This window comes from Sander lucioperca, chromosome 14 (genome assembly GCF_008315115.2).
Source record: "Sander lucioperca isolate FBNREF2018 chromosome 14, SLUC_FBN_1.2, whole genome shotgun sequence".
NCBI classification, from domain to species: domain Eukaryota; kingdom Metazoa; phylum Chordata; class Actinopteri; order Perciformes; family Percidae; genus Sander; species Sander lucioperca.
This window is the reverse complement of record NC_050186.1, coordinates 14,177,874-14,190,901: the sequence shown is the minus strand read 5'-3', so window position 1 is coordinate 14,190,901 and position 13,028 is coordinate 14,177,874. Positions and strand designations below refer to the sequence as shown.

The following is a 13,028-nucleotide window of genomic DNA, read 5'->3' as shown; positions in this document are numbered from 1 at the left end:
GTTTTGAGTTTCATCTCAGAAACCTGCCACTAGAGGGCAGCCAGCCATCAGTGGAACCATCCACTGCATGCTGTAATTTCTTGTAAAATCAGTGATTATGCATTTTATCTACACTGGTTTAATGCTCACTAAGTGGGTGAGAAGGAGCTACACAACACACCACCTCCACATGTGTAGATTTTTGCTCCCCACTCAGTTTTTTTTAGCATAAAATAAAGGCTTTAATGTGTTAATTCCAACAAGAAATGTGTTCCTAAATGTCCTGAAATCGGGCAAACATTTTTGTGAGGTAACACTACAGCTGCTCTTTTAGTTCCATTATTCCCTCCGGCAGGATTTTGTCCATCATGGCATTTTGATGACATTCTTTTTGCCAAAGTGTTAAATGTTGCTTATTATGCTATTAAGCTGTCTCACATGACCATCTACCCAGTTAGGCAAGGCTAGGTCATATGTTTGTTCTGCCTCTAGGCCAAACTGAGAAGACCAGAAAGAAAAGACAAGGACATGATGCTTCGGTTTGCACATGTCTGTCTGACACAATCCGCAATGCCCAAGACTGTACGTCCCAAGCTTGGCCTGTACAAATACTTGTATCCCATACAAGCTTTGTCTTCCTCAGCATGTATGTTGGATATTTTGTTAAATGAAGTTAGCCTAAGCTTGTTTCTACGGTAGTTTAGAATTGAGAGCCTGTTCTGCTAAAGTTAAATCAAGTTTTTGTTATTTGAAAATTCCTGAATGTTGTCACATGTGAAGGGCACAGCAACATTCCTGCATTGTTCTGTAGTCTTATAGGCCTCTTCTTACTGACTGAAAGCTCTGTGCCAGGCATATAAACATGTGCCTAATTTATTATCTGTGACTAAAGAGATATTTCACTGTGGCTGAGTGGTTTGGTTGTATTTATTTGTTGTATTAGCAGTTGTATTTGAGCTGCGTTAAAATGTAGGATTATGGATCTTTAAAGGAGAATCCCGGTCGATTTCAACCCGTAGCTCTGTTGTTTGTAAATTTGGAGTGCTGTCAGTAGCGAGAAAAATGAAAACAATCGGTGCTGCCTACACCGTGTTATCCTCCTGCTAGTGTTAGCACCCAACAACTTGTTTTTAGCCTCTTAACATGTTCTAAATGTCATTAAAAGTGCCTACCCATGTGAAGTGATTCCTTCCGAGTGAACACAGTGACTGACTGCAGTAGATGTGAAAGAAATGCATAAAAATTAGCTATATTTATGTTGGCCTATTTGTTCATAGCGTCCTGTCCAGGGCACATTTGGTTCTCATTCTCCAAGTAGAAAGCAGTCATGCTGTATTTTAACCAAGAAGCACTGCAAAAATCATATATATATATATATATATATATATATATATATATATATATATAAAATAAATTATCGATACATTTAGATATTGCAAGAATGTGCCCATTGTTATGGTGTAATTAGCTAAAACCTTTTTGAAGTATCACAACCCATGAAAAGCTTATTTTTCTGCATGTGCTTTATCTTATTTACAATCCTTTTTTTTTCTGCCTGCTCATCATCACTGCCAAACCTTCCCTTTGGCAAACTGGCAAAGAGGTGGTTCCAAAATATTTTAACAAGAACTTGCATATTTTCCCAGGCTTCTTGGCATGCTTGGTCAAACCACAGCTACAACTTGTTACTTGAGATGATTTAGGAGATCTGTGTGAGTTATTCCTTTTCTGACATAAACAAGCATACCGTTTTAGTTGTCTGCATTTTATAAAGGCCTGATTTTATTGTAAAACATGCTCTACTTCTTAGACGATGCATCTGTTAGTTTTGATTTATCATAAGTTGCAAAAGAGCCTGCTTGTTTTGTCAACTACTGTTTCCAAAATCAAGGATGAACTTTCAATCCCAAGTTTTGAATCCAACATGGATGAGTAGCCCTTAAAGTACTCAAAAAAAAATAGAACTTTTGCTCCAGAACAACTACTAAATGGATCCTGTGTTGAGATTGTTTTGTCAGTTACAGAGAGTAACTTTGGAAAGGAAATTGGGAGGGGGGGATATTTTATTTTATTTAAGTATGATACATTGATTTAAATTGGGCATACAGCTCTGTTCTTTCTTAATTTAGGGAAAATGTGACTGCATTCCTTCCTTCATTCATTTGTTAATGAATAGTGCAATGCAGTCGACTGTTCAGACCACATCATTTTTCTGTGCCTTCTTTGAAGTTCTTAACCAAAGTTAGTTAACTATATTAACCAGAGTTTCATTGAGTCATTAGTCAAATTAATTCTGAGCAATACAAACTAGTTGATCCAATGTGTTATTTTCACTCAGGCACATGTTTGTTCAACTACCTAAACTTCCTCTAACCTCTGGCACTTTGACTGTATTGTTTTTGTTGGCAATGATCTGTAGAGTAGTGCCAGTGACAAAATTAAGCCAGTGCTTTGAAAGATGGATTCAGCATTTTATTTAAATATGCTAAAGATGGAATTGTTGTTTTAGTAAAGTTGAGATGATATGGTGATGAGCCCAAAGTAACTGCTGGCTAATATAGCTGACATCTACATGGATGGTTGATGGAAGTTAATGACTAGTACTCGTATAGGTTAATGGATGAAAAGACGTGCTGAGGACAGAGAACGGAGAGCTGCAGGAGTGACGTTTTTTCAAATTCAGTTTTTTTTGGTGCCTTTTCCAGACAAATGCCTACCCCGTCTTTAATGGAGAAATGTGCGTGCATAAACATTACCAGCCCAAAGTGATGCAGACATTTGGCTTTTTGGAGACTGGAAAGATTGAGAGTGATTTAGTTCTATGGCTAACTTGGAGAATTTTTTCACTTTGTTTTTGCATATTTCTGATTTAGTATATTAAACTTTAGAAAAGAAAAACCTGCATATCATACAAAACAGGAATACTTATTTAAGATGTCACTAGATGATTTCCTGCCCTGAGCTGTGCTGTTTTGGTTCGCTCTCTACTCTCATGGGGTCATTTTCAGCATCAAAAATAGTTTGTGTGATTTAGTTATTAGCTTGTAAAAATGACTAGAATAGTCGTTGGTTATATTAGCAACTTCTTCCCAAAGAAAGGGTAGGAAGCAAATTCGGCACCCTCTAAAATCCTTTTGTAACATTCACATCCTAAAGGGTATTTCCTGACATTCAACTTGGTACGGTTATCTTTGATTTAGGCCTGTCCTGTTGGCAGTGTACAGTATGTGCTCTCAGCGGCGTCAAGCTCAAGTGGATTATGGTGCAGTGGAGGTGATGAAAAGTAGCACAGTGTTTACCCACCAGTGTAGATAAGGCCCTCCTTTTTCCCCTAGAGGGAAGTGACTACAGGCACAAAGAGACAGAGTCGCATGCAAAGCCAGGAGGCAGGTGAGATAGCCTAGTTTCCAGAGGAAAATTTACATGTATAAGAGAGAGTAAGAAATGAACAAGCGACTACAGCTGACCAGCAGGTAGTGTCAGAAGGAACGTGGACTACAGGAGACTGTGGACAGTGGACTACAAGGAGAGAGGTCCTACCCGAGTAAGCAGGCACTACCCTTAAGCATGAGTATGACTTGCCATAAGCGGAGCTGACGAGGCATCTTGTGACTTTTTTTTTTTTTCAAGAGAAGAGGAAGGGAGTAGTGAATGACAGGCACAAAGCCAGTGAAGCCTGTGCTTTTTCCACTCTCCACAGCTTTGACAGTTATGAACAAGAACGAGTTGAGAAGACAACTGTAAATAAAGCCAAGAGAACAGGGCACACAGCCTGAAGGAAAGTAATTACCACAGCTCAGTTTCACTCTTGAGTTACTTAAAGTACAGTCAGCTGGGTTTGTGGACTTTGTTCCTTAGACGGCTAACACACACACACACACACACACACACACACACACACACACACACACACACACACACACACACACACACAGACAGACAGAACAAGCACTGGTTGTTGAAGTGTCTTTTTGGACTGCTGTGGAGGAAAGCCGGTATGGATGTTGGTTTCTCATCTTTGCGCTCTGAGGCAGTGGGAGCCATGAGGACGGCGCTGGTGTCTGCGGAGAACTTACAGCTCACTCTGAAGACTGAGCTCAGTCAGGAAGAACAGGCCCTGACACACACCAAGAGTAGCCCCAAGGAGACACACAAAACCGGGTACTGTAGTAAGATCACCCACAGCGCTTTGATGGAGACATACAGTAAACTGTTTTTTTTTTTTACTTCTTTGATGCAAGTCTTAGTTCAGGTTATTTCCTCACTAACATTGGTCAGCCGGATACTTGTTGTTTGATTGTCTCTTCAGTGACTATTGTTTAAAAAATAGATACATTTGGAACAACAAACAACAAACTTTAAAATCATGTTTCTTATTGTTCCTTCTAAACGATTATAGTTGCAAATCATTTTACCTGAATTAAGATTACTGTATTTAAAAAAGTATAATACAATCCTGAAAAAGATACTATAAATTTAAAATTTTAAATGATGGCTCATGTTGCGTAGACTTTTAAGTTGCACATGTGTGCCTGCAAGGTTAATAGATTTTGTATTGAATCACAACATAATATTGGACTTTTGGACAATTTAGTCACTTAGACCAGTGATGAAATAAGACTGTACTTAAGCACAGTGGTGTTTTGAGCAAAGTGCCAATGTCAGCATGCTAACATGCTCACAATGATAACGTCAACATGCTGATGTTTTGCAGATATAATGTTTACCATTGTCACCATGTTAATTTAGCATGTTAGCTTGTTAACACACTTGCACTTAACACAAAGTACAGCTCAAGCTGATGGGAATGTCATTAGTTTTGTAGATATTTGGTTGTAAACCAAAGTTTGTTGACCTGATTATGGCGCTAGACTAAAAGTCAGGAGAGCACCAAAGTAAATAATGTCACGGCAATTCGGCCAATAGTTGTTGAGATATTTCAGTCTGGAACAAAGTGGCTAAAATATACTTGTCAATAGATTCCCTAGAAAGGTGCCCATCTGCATCTATCCCACATTTTGTTTTCCATCTTGACTTTACCCCTCTGTGTTTAGCCTCAGCGTGGAACAAACAACCTGTGTAGTTGTACAATGACGATGCCTGTCAGCCAAGGAATGAGCCATTGTCATATCACGTTAGAGCAGGAATCTTCGCAGAAATTGGTGTGATGCTGCTGTTGCATTGGTAAAGATGACATTCTTGCTGTTTGTTTGGGTGCATTGTCAGTGTACTGTTTGGCTCCTATAGGCCAATAATGTACAGAAGTGTTTGGTCTATAGGAGCCAATTTGACCCTTGCATGTTTACTCTGTAATCTGGGAAGTTGACGCAGATGTTGTATACATGGAGCTTTCACGCTACCTTTGGTCAAGCTTTAACTCTTGAAACTGATTAGTCAAGTCGTCTCAGCGATGCTTTCTATGCCGGCTAACAGTGTTGACCATTGTAAGTATAAGTTACACTATTTTCTGTCCTCAGGAATGAAGACCTTAAAGAGATGTTGGAGAGCAACAAGGATTCGCTCAAACTGGAAGCCATGAAAAGGGTTGTTGGGGTGAGTGCATCATGGGAATTCACATACATTCTTTTTAAATTACAAACAGCATTGTTGCGTGTGTGTGTCTTCTCTCAGTCAGCTGTTGAGTTTAATATCAGTGATAAGACGGGTGTATAAGACTTTCTTTTTTTTTTTCCAGCTGATTGCCAAAGGGAAAAATGCATCTGAGCTGTTTCCTGCTGTTGTGAAGAACGTTGCGAGTAAGAACATCGAGGTATGACAGTATTAAGAAATATATTACAGAAAAAACACCATCATTACTGTTGTCATTTTTCCTACAGTTGGCTGTTAATGATTCATTTAATTCCCGTGTGACACAGCATGTGGATCCTCTGCATGATATTAGAGAGTGAACTTCCTCATAAAGAACAATGGGCTCATGTGGTTTGGCTTCGTTTGAAAGCTTTCCCCTAATTTAGTTTGTATTTAATAAAGTTTTTGTACAACGTTAAACAGACCAACTTAAACTTAAAAGAAAAAATAATCTCATAAGAGTAATGACATTAAATAAAAAGTCAATAAATAAAGATAAACACGAGGTAAGCCTTTGTTACGCAAAGTTATAACCAATCACATGTTCCATTGTCTGCACCCATAATATAAACAAAGACGCGTATATTGTACACCCGCTGTAGTGTACGTGTATTCAATTGCGTACATTCGCAAACTTGCAGCATTCCATGAGTTTTACTCAAAGAAGTGGCTGAATTATCATGCATCATACATCCATCGTCATCCGCTTATTCGGGTTTGTGTCGTGGGGGCAACAGCTCCAGCAGGGGACCCCAAACTGAATTAAATAATCAGAATTAATATATTACAAAAAGGGTAAGAGAAAAATAGGCGCTCATTATAAAACAAAACAAAAATGAATAAATATATTTGAGTATTGGTGGAAATCTGATACAGTCTACCTATCTACTGTTGTTTTTGTATGTACATTTTTAATTGGGTGAGTACTAGAGATGGCCCGATACCATTTTTTGCTTCCCGATACGATTCTGATACCCTGAACTTGCGTATCGGCCGATACCGAGTACCGATCCGGTACCAGTGTGTCATATATTTTATTATGATTATTATTTTAACAACTGTATACTACTATCCCTGTACGGATGTGATATTATTTCTATCTTTGTTGTCGGTCTGGCTCAGGTTAAACTCTTTGTGAAACATGAACTTTATTTTATTATGCAGTTTGACAGTCCGTTATAACGGAAAAAGAACATAAATAAACTACTTTAACGTAGATTTTCTTTAGGGCTTTATTACGTGGTATCGGATCGGTGCATTAACTCCAGTACTTCCCGATACCGATACCAGCGTTTTAGGCAGTATCGGAGGCGATACTGATACCAGTATCGGTATCGGCTCATCTCTAGTGCGTACAGAGATGTAGACTGAATATATCAGGTCATTCTGTGTCCTTATGCAGTTATCAGACCCTGTGTGCAAAAGACATTTGTACTTATCATCATATACAGTATACGATTGTTTGTTCATATAGATTAAAGCTGTCATTGGCTGCCCAAGAAGAGCTCTTTCTTGCTCCTCCAGTCCCTAAAACCCCTCTTCCCTTGTCGCTGGACATTTTCTATTTTCTACCCCCCTCCTTTTCCCTTGTCCTGGATGGCACATGGGTCAAAAAGGCAAATATAATAAAAACAAAACCCAATTAGAATGTTACATTTTAGAAAAAGTACTGTTACTTTAAATAAATGTTACTCTGGGAAATGTAAAATGACTCAAGAGTATTTAATCACTTAAACCAGTGATGAAATAAGACTAAGTGTCTGTAACAGTAACTCCAGTTGTGATAATGTCCGCTCCACAGATCCACCCAACTGTGACCGGATGAAATGTTTCTTTAAACATTTAAAAAAAAAAAAGTATTTTCTCTTATCAATCAGTAGAACAACTATCTTTATTACTGCAAATCATAAACTGGTGCAGCATAAAGATACTGTGGTTCTGTGTGAATACTCCACTAAATTATGGCAGACTTGTGCACACAGACTATTCAGTGAATGACCAAACGCTAAGCAACAGCTCAAGAGGGGTTCCCATGCCCAGAGCCTGTGAATATTGATTAGCAGCAGCAGAATAATCAGGTAGCGTGAGGGGCAGCATGTGAGCGGGGGGCCTTAAGCCCGCCGCTGTGTGCGAGGCATGCAGCCGAAGCAACTCATGGCAGGGTAGGGGAGCAGGTGGGCGGATGTAATTGGCAGAAGAGAGCCCACAGTCACGTCTCCTCTCTCCCACCTCGTATACACCAGCTGCTAAGGTAGTGCGAGTTTCTCCATTTCTCTCTCTCTCTCTCTCTCTCTCTCTCTCTCTCTCTCTCTCTCTCTGTCTTTCGGTTTCTTCCACACTTCACTCACCTACAGTATATCTCACGAAAAACGGCCTCTTCTCGTGTTCCCACCCTCATCCCTTCTCACCTTGTCCCTGTGAGCTGCCATTGATCCCGCTAATTAAAAAACAGCACAAGAGCATGCAGGTTATTGACAGTGTTGCAGGATTTAATATCAGTGCACTTTATTTTCATTAATCATTGCTGCACTTCATTTTAACACCACATATCATACACGAATGCATGTCATGGCATGCTAGTGTATGTTTTTAGGTGCATATTCAAGTGACAAGGGAAAAAAAAAATTATATATAAAATCTCATTTTATGCAGAGCAAATTGTAGAGCCCTTAAACGCCTACTTAGCGGTTCAAAATTAAATCCGTTGTGTGCTTTATGGTCAGGGAAACCAGATCCTTGAGGGCAGATGGGTTGTGTCTCCTTTTATAGTGAGTAATGCCATTAATTCCAGCAGTAATGACCAGAACGATGATTGAGAACTGTGGTGCACTGCTGCAGGTCAATACTCACTGCATTAGAAAGCATGGTGCTGATTACTAACTAAACTCTTGGCGATTGTACCTGGAATGTAACCTTACCCCTGACCTCGACCTAAAATCAGTTCTTAAATGAAATTTTAAGTAGTTCCTGAAGTAAATCGTAAGTTTTCAACACCACTTTGATTCCAGTTCCATTATTTATGAACCTGCAGCATTATAGGCAAAATCAGCTGTTAGTTTTGCTTTTTTTTCTAATTAGCTGATGTGAATCAGCAAACGATCAACCTTTGGCCTTCAGTTAAACTTGTCAGAAAGCTAGACAAATATTATCTCAGGCTTTCCTGTGAGAAAGAAATGTGTTGAAGCTGAAACGGAAGACGTTGGGGTCAAATAATTCAATCGTAATTTTTGAAAGAGCGCAAAAATACATAACCTCGCTCTCTGCCTGAAACAACACTGGAGCGAGTCTGCAGCTAGTGATATCGAGACAGGAAAACCTTCTATACCAACTTTTTTTCCCCACTCCTTGAAATAATAAACTTGAATTTCCCGCAGAAAGATTTAGCTGAGAGAAGACTCGCCCTGTTGTTTCATACATTATTGTTTATTTAGTTCCTTTTATAGCTGCAGTCTTAGATGTGGAAACATGCAGCACGTCCTCTCACATAACTCTTAAGTTCTGGAACACAGCTGGTTTCCACTTACAGCTGCTTCAATTGATTGCTGTTTGATTTAATTGTCCTTTGCAGCTTAAGAAGCTTGTATATGTGTACCTGGTGAGGTATGCAGAAGAGCAGCAGGACCTGGCTTTGCTATCCATCAGCACCTTCCAGCGGGCCCTCAAGGTAACATCTCTACTCCATGTTGCTGTCTTTTTCTCTTCATTATTACTAACATGGTAAAAAGCTGTCTTTTCGTCCCTTTTCTTCTCATTGCTAAGACGCATATCATGTCCAACCTCGATGTTCTGTTAAATGCTTTAGATACAGTAAAAGTAATAAGTAGAAAACATTCTTTTACACACTGACACAAGTGGGTTTTATTCCTGTATATCGGTGGCAGGACCCAAACCAGTTTATCCGGGGCAGCGCACTGAGGGTTTTGTCTAGTATCCGCGTCCCCATAATTGTCCCCATCATGATGCTGGCCATCAAGGAGGCTGCCGCTGACCTGTCCCCATATGTCAGGAAGACATCGGCCCATGCTATCCAGAAGCTCTACAGGTACGGTTCTGTGAATCTGCTTTTGTTTCTGTTGTTTAGGCAAAAACCTGGGCTGCAACAGGAGCTGCAGATATCACTGGGTAAAGCCAGTAGCTAGTAGCTGCACTCATTAGCTTGGCTGGCTCTCCTTACCACCTCATTCCTGAACAGTTAATACAATACATGTTGGGTAATATTGATATAAGGGGTTTTGCCCTGCAGTTATCTTGCTCTTATGAGCTGAGTCTTTCTAAGACTGGCATGGATCAAAGAATGAATGAGGTTATAAAATATGAGCAAAGTAGTAAAACTGAACTTGAATAGATGAGTTGCATAATTGATTTAATGGCTAAAATCAGTTCTTTACAAAACTAGGACTGAACTCTCACCTATTACACATTAAACCTTACACATTCCCACAATGAACAGAAAAAGTAGTGACCATGGTAGGGCTGCGACTAGTCTATATCCTTGACGTTCCACTTCCAGGATTGCTCCGTTGCTGCTGGAAAATCCGCCGGATTTCACTCATTTAGGCCGGATATCCGTTGCCTTGGGCTTCCTTTGTGTTGGCATTTTAAACTCCAGTGGATTTCTGAGGACTATGGTTAACTGCTCCTCAGATCTCTGCAGGGTAAATCCAGACAGCTAGCTAGACTGTCCAATCTAAATTTTCTGTTGCACAACTAAAACAACTTTTAAACGTACGTGTTCCACCAAAGCAAGTTACTTCCGAGCCTATTTTGCAGCGGCGAGCGGCTTTTCTCCCAAGACGATTATGATTGGTTTAAAGAAATGCCAATAAACCAGAGCACGTTTTCCTCCCATCCCCGAATGCTGTGGACTAGCCAGACCCTCCTCCGGCGCGCTTTGGAGGAGGGTCTGGCCAAGCGAGACGAGGCTGCAACTAGCAATTATTTTCATTATGGATTCATTGTTTTATCTGTAACATGAGAGAAAATGGTTAAAGGTGCCTGCTATAATTTTCCAAAGCCCAGGACGATGTAATCAGATTGTTTGTTTCATTGAACCAACAGTCCAAAACCCCAAAATATTCGATTCACAATCAGATATGATAAATGAAAGCAGCAAAACATCACATTTAAGAAGCTTTAACCAGCGAATGTTTTGACATTTTATTTAATTTAAAAAAGGACTCAAACGATTAATCGATTATCAAAATAGTTGCAGATAATTAGTATGCCGATCGACTTATCGATTAATTGATGTTGCAGCTCTAGTCCATTGCATGTACACATTGTACAGATGAGAAAATGAACAGTCATGCAACACTACACCTGTAAGTTATGACGCAACATGATGATGAGTCCCAAATGTCCGAAATATGTATTTATTGCTCTCTATAGACTAAACTACTGAGTGTTATATAGGGGCAGTGAATAGGACTGGTCTGTCACAGTCTAGATCAGAAAATACAACATGCTCATTGACAGTTGTTGTGACACACAGACACCTCCGTATTCTGAGCACACAGAGGGGGACATAATTTAATTTGCAAGTCCATCAAGTTTTCATGTTATGTGAATAATTGCCATTCCTTAGTTGAAAATGTGTCTCTCTCTATTGTCTTCAGCATGGATCCAGACCAGAAAGAGCAGCTGATCGAAGTGATAGAGAAACTATTGAAAGACAAAAGCACAGTAAGTACAGGCTGAGCAGTGAGTGCTATACACTTTTAATTTCCCTAATGTTGGAGAACGCAGACCACTGGAGGGCGCCCCAGTCTAGCGATTCTCCTCTTAGCTCTCCATCCCACAGCTCATTCGGCAATGCCATGGTTTGTTAACATCCACTTAAACCCACACATCTTCAGATGCTCCTTGTTAAGTGTCCATTTGGAAGGAATTTTCGAACTGATGCTAGTGTCAGCTTAATTTTCTCAAAGGCCAACTTCTTCTTTCCCCCCACCCCAGAATGGACCGTAAATGAGTTTGATTCTCAGATTCTGTGTTTAGGCCAGTCACAGACACAACGCAGGCATCCCATTAGAAGTCAGCAGGCAGCACATTCATTTGAGGGGGTCACAGTGAATCCTAAGGGTGTTTAAATGCCAATTTCAAATATCTAGACGTTGGCTACAGAATGCACTGTTTTTTGTAATTATGTATTCATAGCGTATACCTATCATTATACAAACAAAACAAAGCAGCTTAGGCCAAGGGGGGATGGAAAGCCCTGTACCAGATGCATAGCATATTTAGCCCCAGACGCTAACGAAGACAGATGACTTCTCCCCCGTTGGAGCCCACATTGTGAGGCTGGGGACAGAGAGAGAGGGCACTGTCATCACACAGAGGCAAGAGCACTATCAGTCGGTGATGAATGGTGAAAAACCCAGAAATAGTGTATATTTAATAGCTATCAAGCAATGCATTTTATGATGCTAGGCTGATACCATGTAGCATTTAAAAGTTCCACAATGATGGTCAGCGTCAGTAATGTCAGAGCCATTTTATTTCTGTTTTTTTATTGCTTGGAATAATTCTATGTAAGGATGCCCTGGAGTTGAATCAGTGCTGTCATGTAGCTTAATGTAAAGGGGAACATCACAGATTTTACACATAAAGGTCAGTTTACTAGTCATGAGAAGTTCCGCACTGCCTAGGAAAGCATGTCTTCTGTAGCTCTGCAGGAGTTTGCAAGATTTGCACATTTACCAAGCAGGTATGAAAAGATGCTATCGGTTACACATCATACTGTGAACTTTTGCACATTCCTTTGTCAATGTCTTGGTACATTCCTGCACAAAACTGCTCAGCTCATTCATTTTAAAGCAAATATACATATTGTTTTTCATATTTTATTGTACATTTTCTTGACACTTACAGTACTTGCTTTTTATATTTTATTTTCTCTTACTATGTTCATTGTTATGCACCAAAACACCAAGGCAAGTACCTTGTTTGTGAAAGCCTACTTGGCAATAAACCTGATTCTGATGGGAAATGTATAATATTCACATTTAAGAAGTTGTCAGTTTTTTTGAATTGATTTTTGTGAATTAATAATAATAATTCATTTTCTCTCTGAATAATCCCTCCAGCTCTATTGAAATTACATTGTTCTTTTGAATTGACATTGGGAGTAGTAGCGACTTTTAATTGCCTATTAAGTGTATTATCATTTTCTATAGTGCTTGTTCTATTAAGGTTATAGACATCTTTAGGTTTGTAACACAGTTTTACCATATTGACTGTTGATGAATCAATTTAACTGCAAATAAGTGAATTCATTAAGGTAAAAGCTATATAGCTGATGCCATTATGCTGCCAGTAGAAGAAGGAAACATTTGGTTATTGTTCCAGTCTGTGTCATCCTGACATTTACCTTTACAGATGTGCCTGTTTGGTTAAATGACTGTGACACACGGGGGGCCTGCTTATAGGCAGGATGGTTTAAAGAGAAAATGGGAAGGCCC

The 13,028-nt window shown here is 39.5% G+C and overlaps 1 protein-coding gene across 2 annotated transcripts in view; it reads left to right on the top strand.

Moving 5' to 3' along the window:
- Positions 1 to 13,028, top strand: part of ap3b1a (adaptor related protein complex 3 subunit beta 1a) — a 67,279-nt gene that overhangs the window by 6,186 nt on the left and 48,065 nt on the right. The window contains exons 1-6 of one of the 2 annotated variants that reach the window (XM_031317678.2): positions 3,351 to 4,140; positions 5,457 to 5,532; positions 5,675 to 5,749; positions 9,137 to 9,232; positions 9,450 to 9,610; positions 11,184 to 11,250. In XM_031317678.2, the coding sequence (XP_031173538.2) occupies positions 3,977 to 4,140; positions 5,457 to 5,532; positions 5,675 to 5,749; positions 9,137 to 9,232; positions 9,450 to 9,610; positions 11,184 to 11,250 (639 nt within the window). In that variant the 5' untranslated portion in view covers positions 3,351 to 3,976. Of the gene's footprint in view, positions 1 to 3,350; positions 4,141 to 5,456; positions 5,533 to 5,674; positions 5,750 to 9,136; positions 9,233 to 9,449; positions 9,611 to 11,183; positions 11,251 to 13,028 lie in introns of those variants that run through there. The other variant, XM_035991535.1, reaches the window with a different exon arrangement.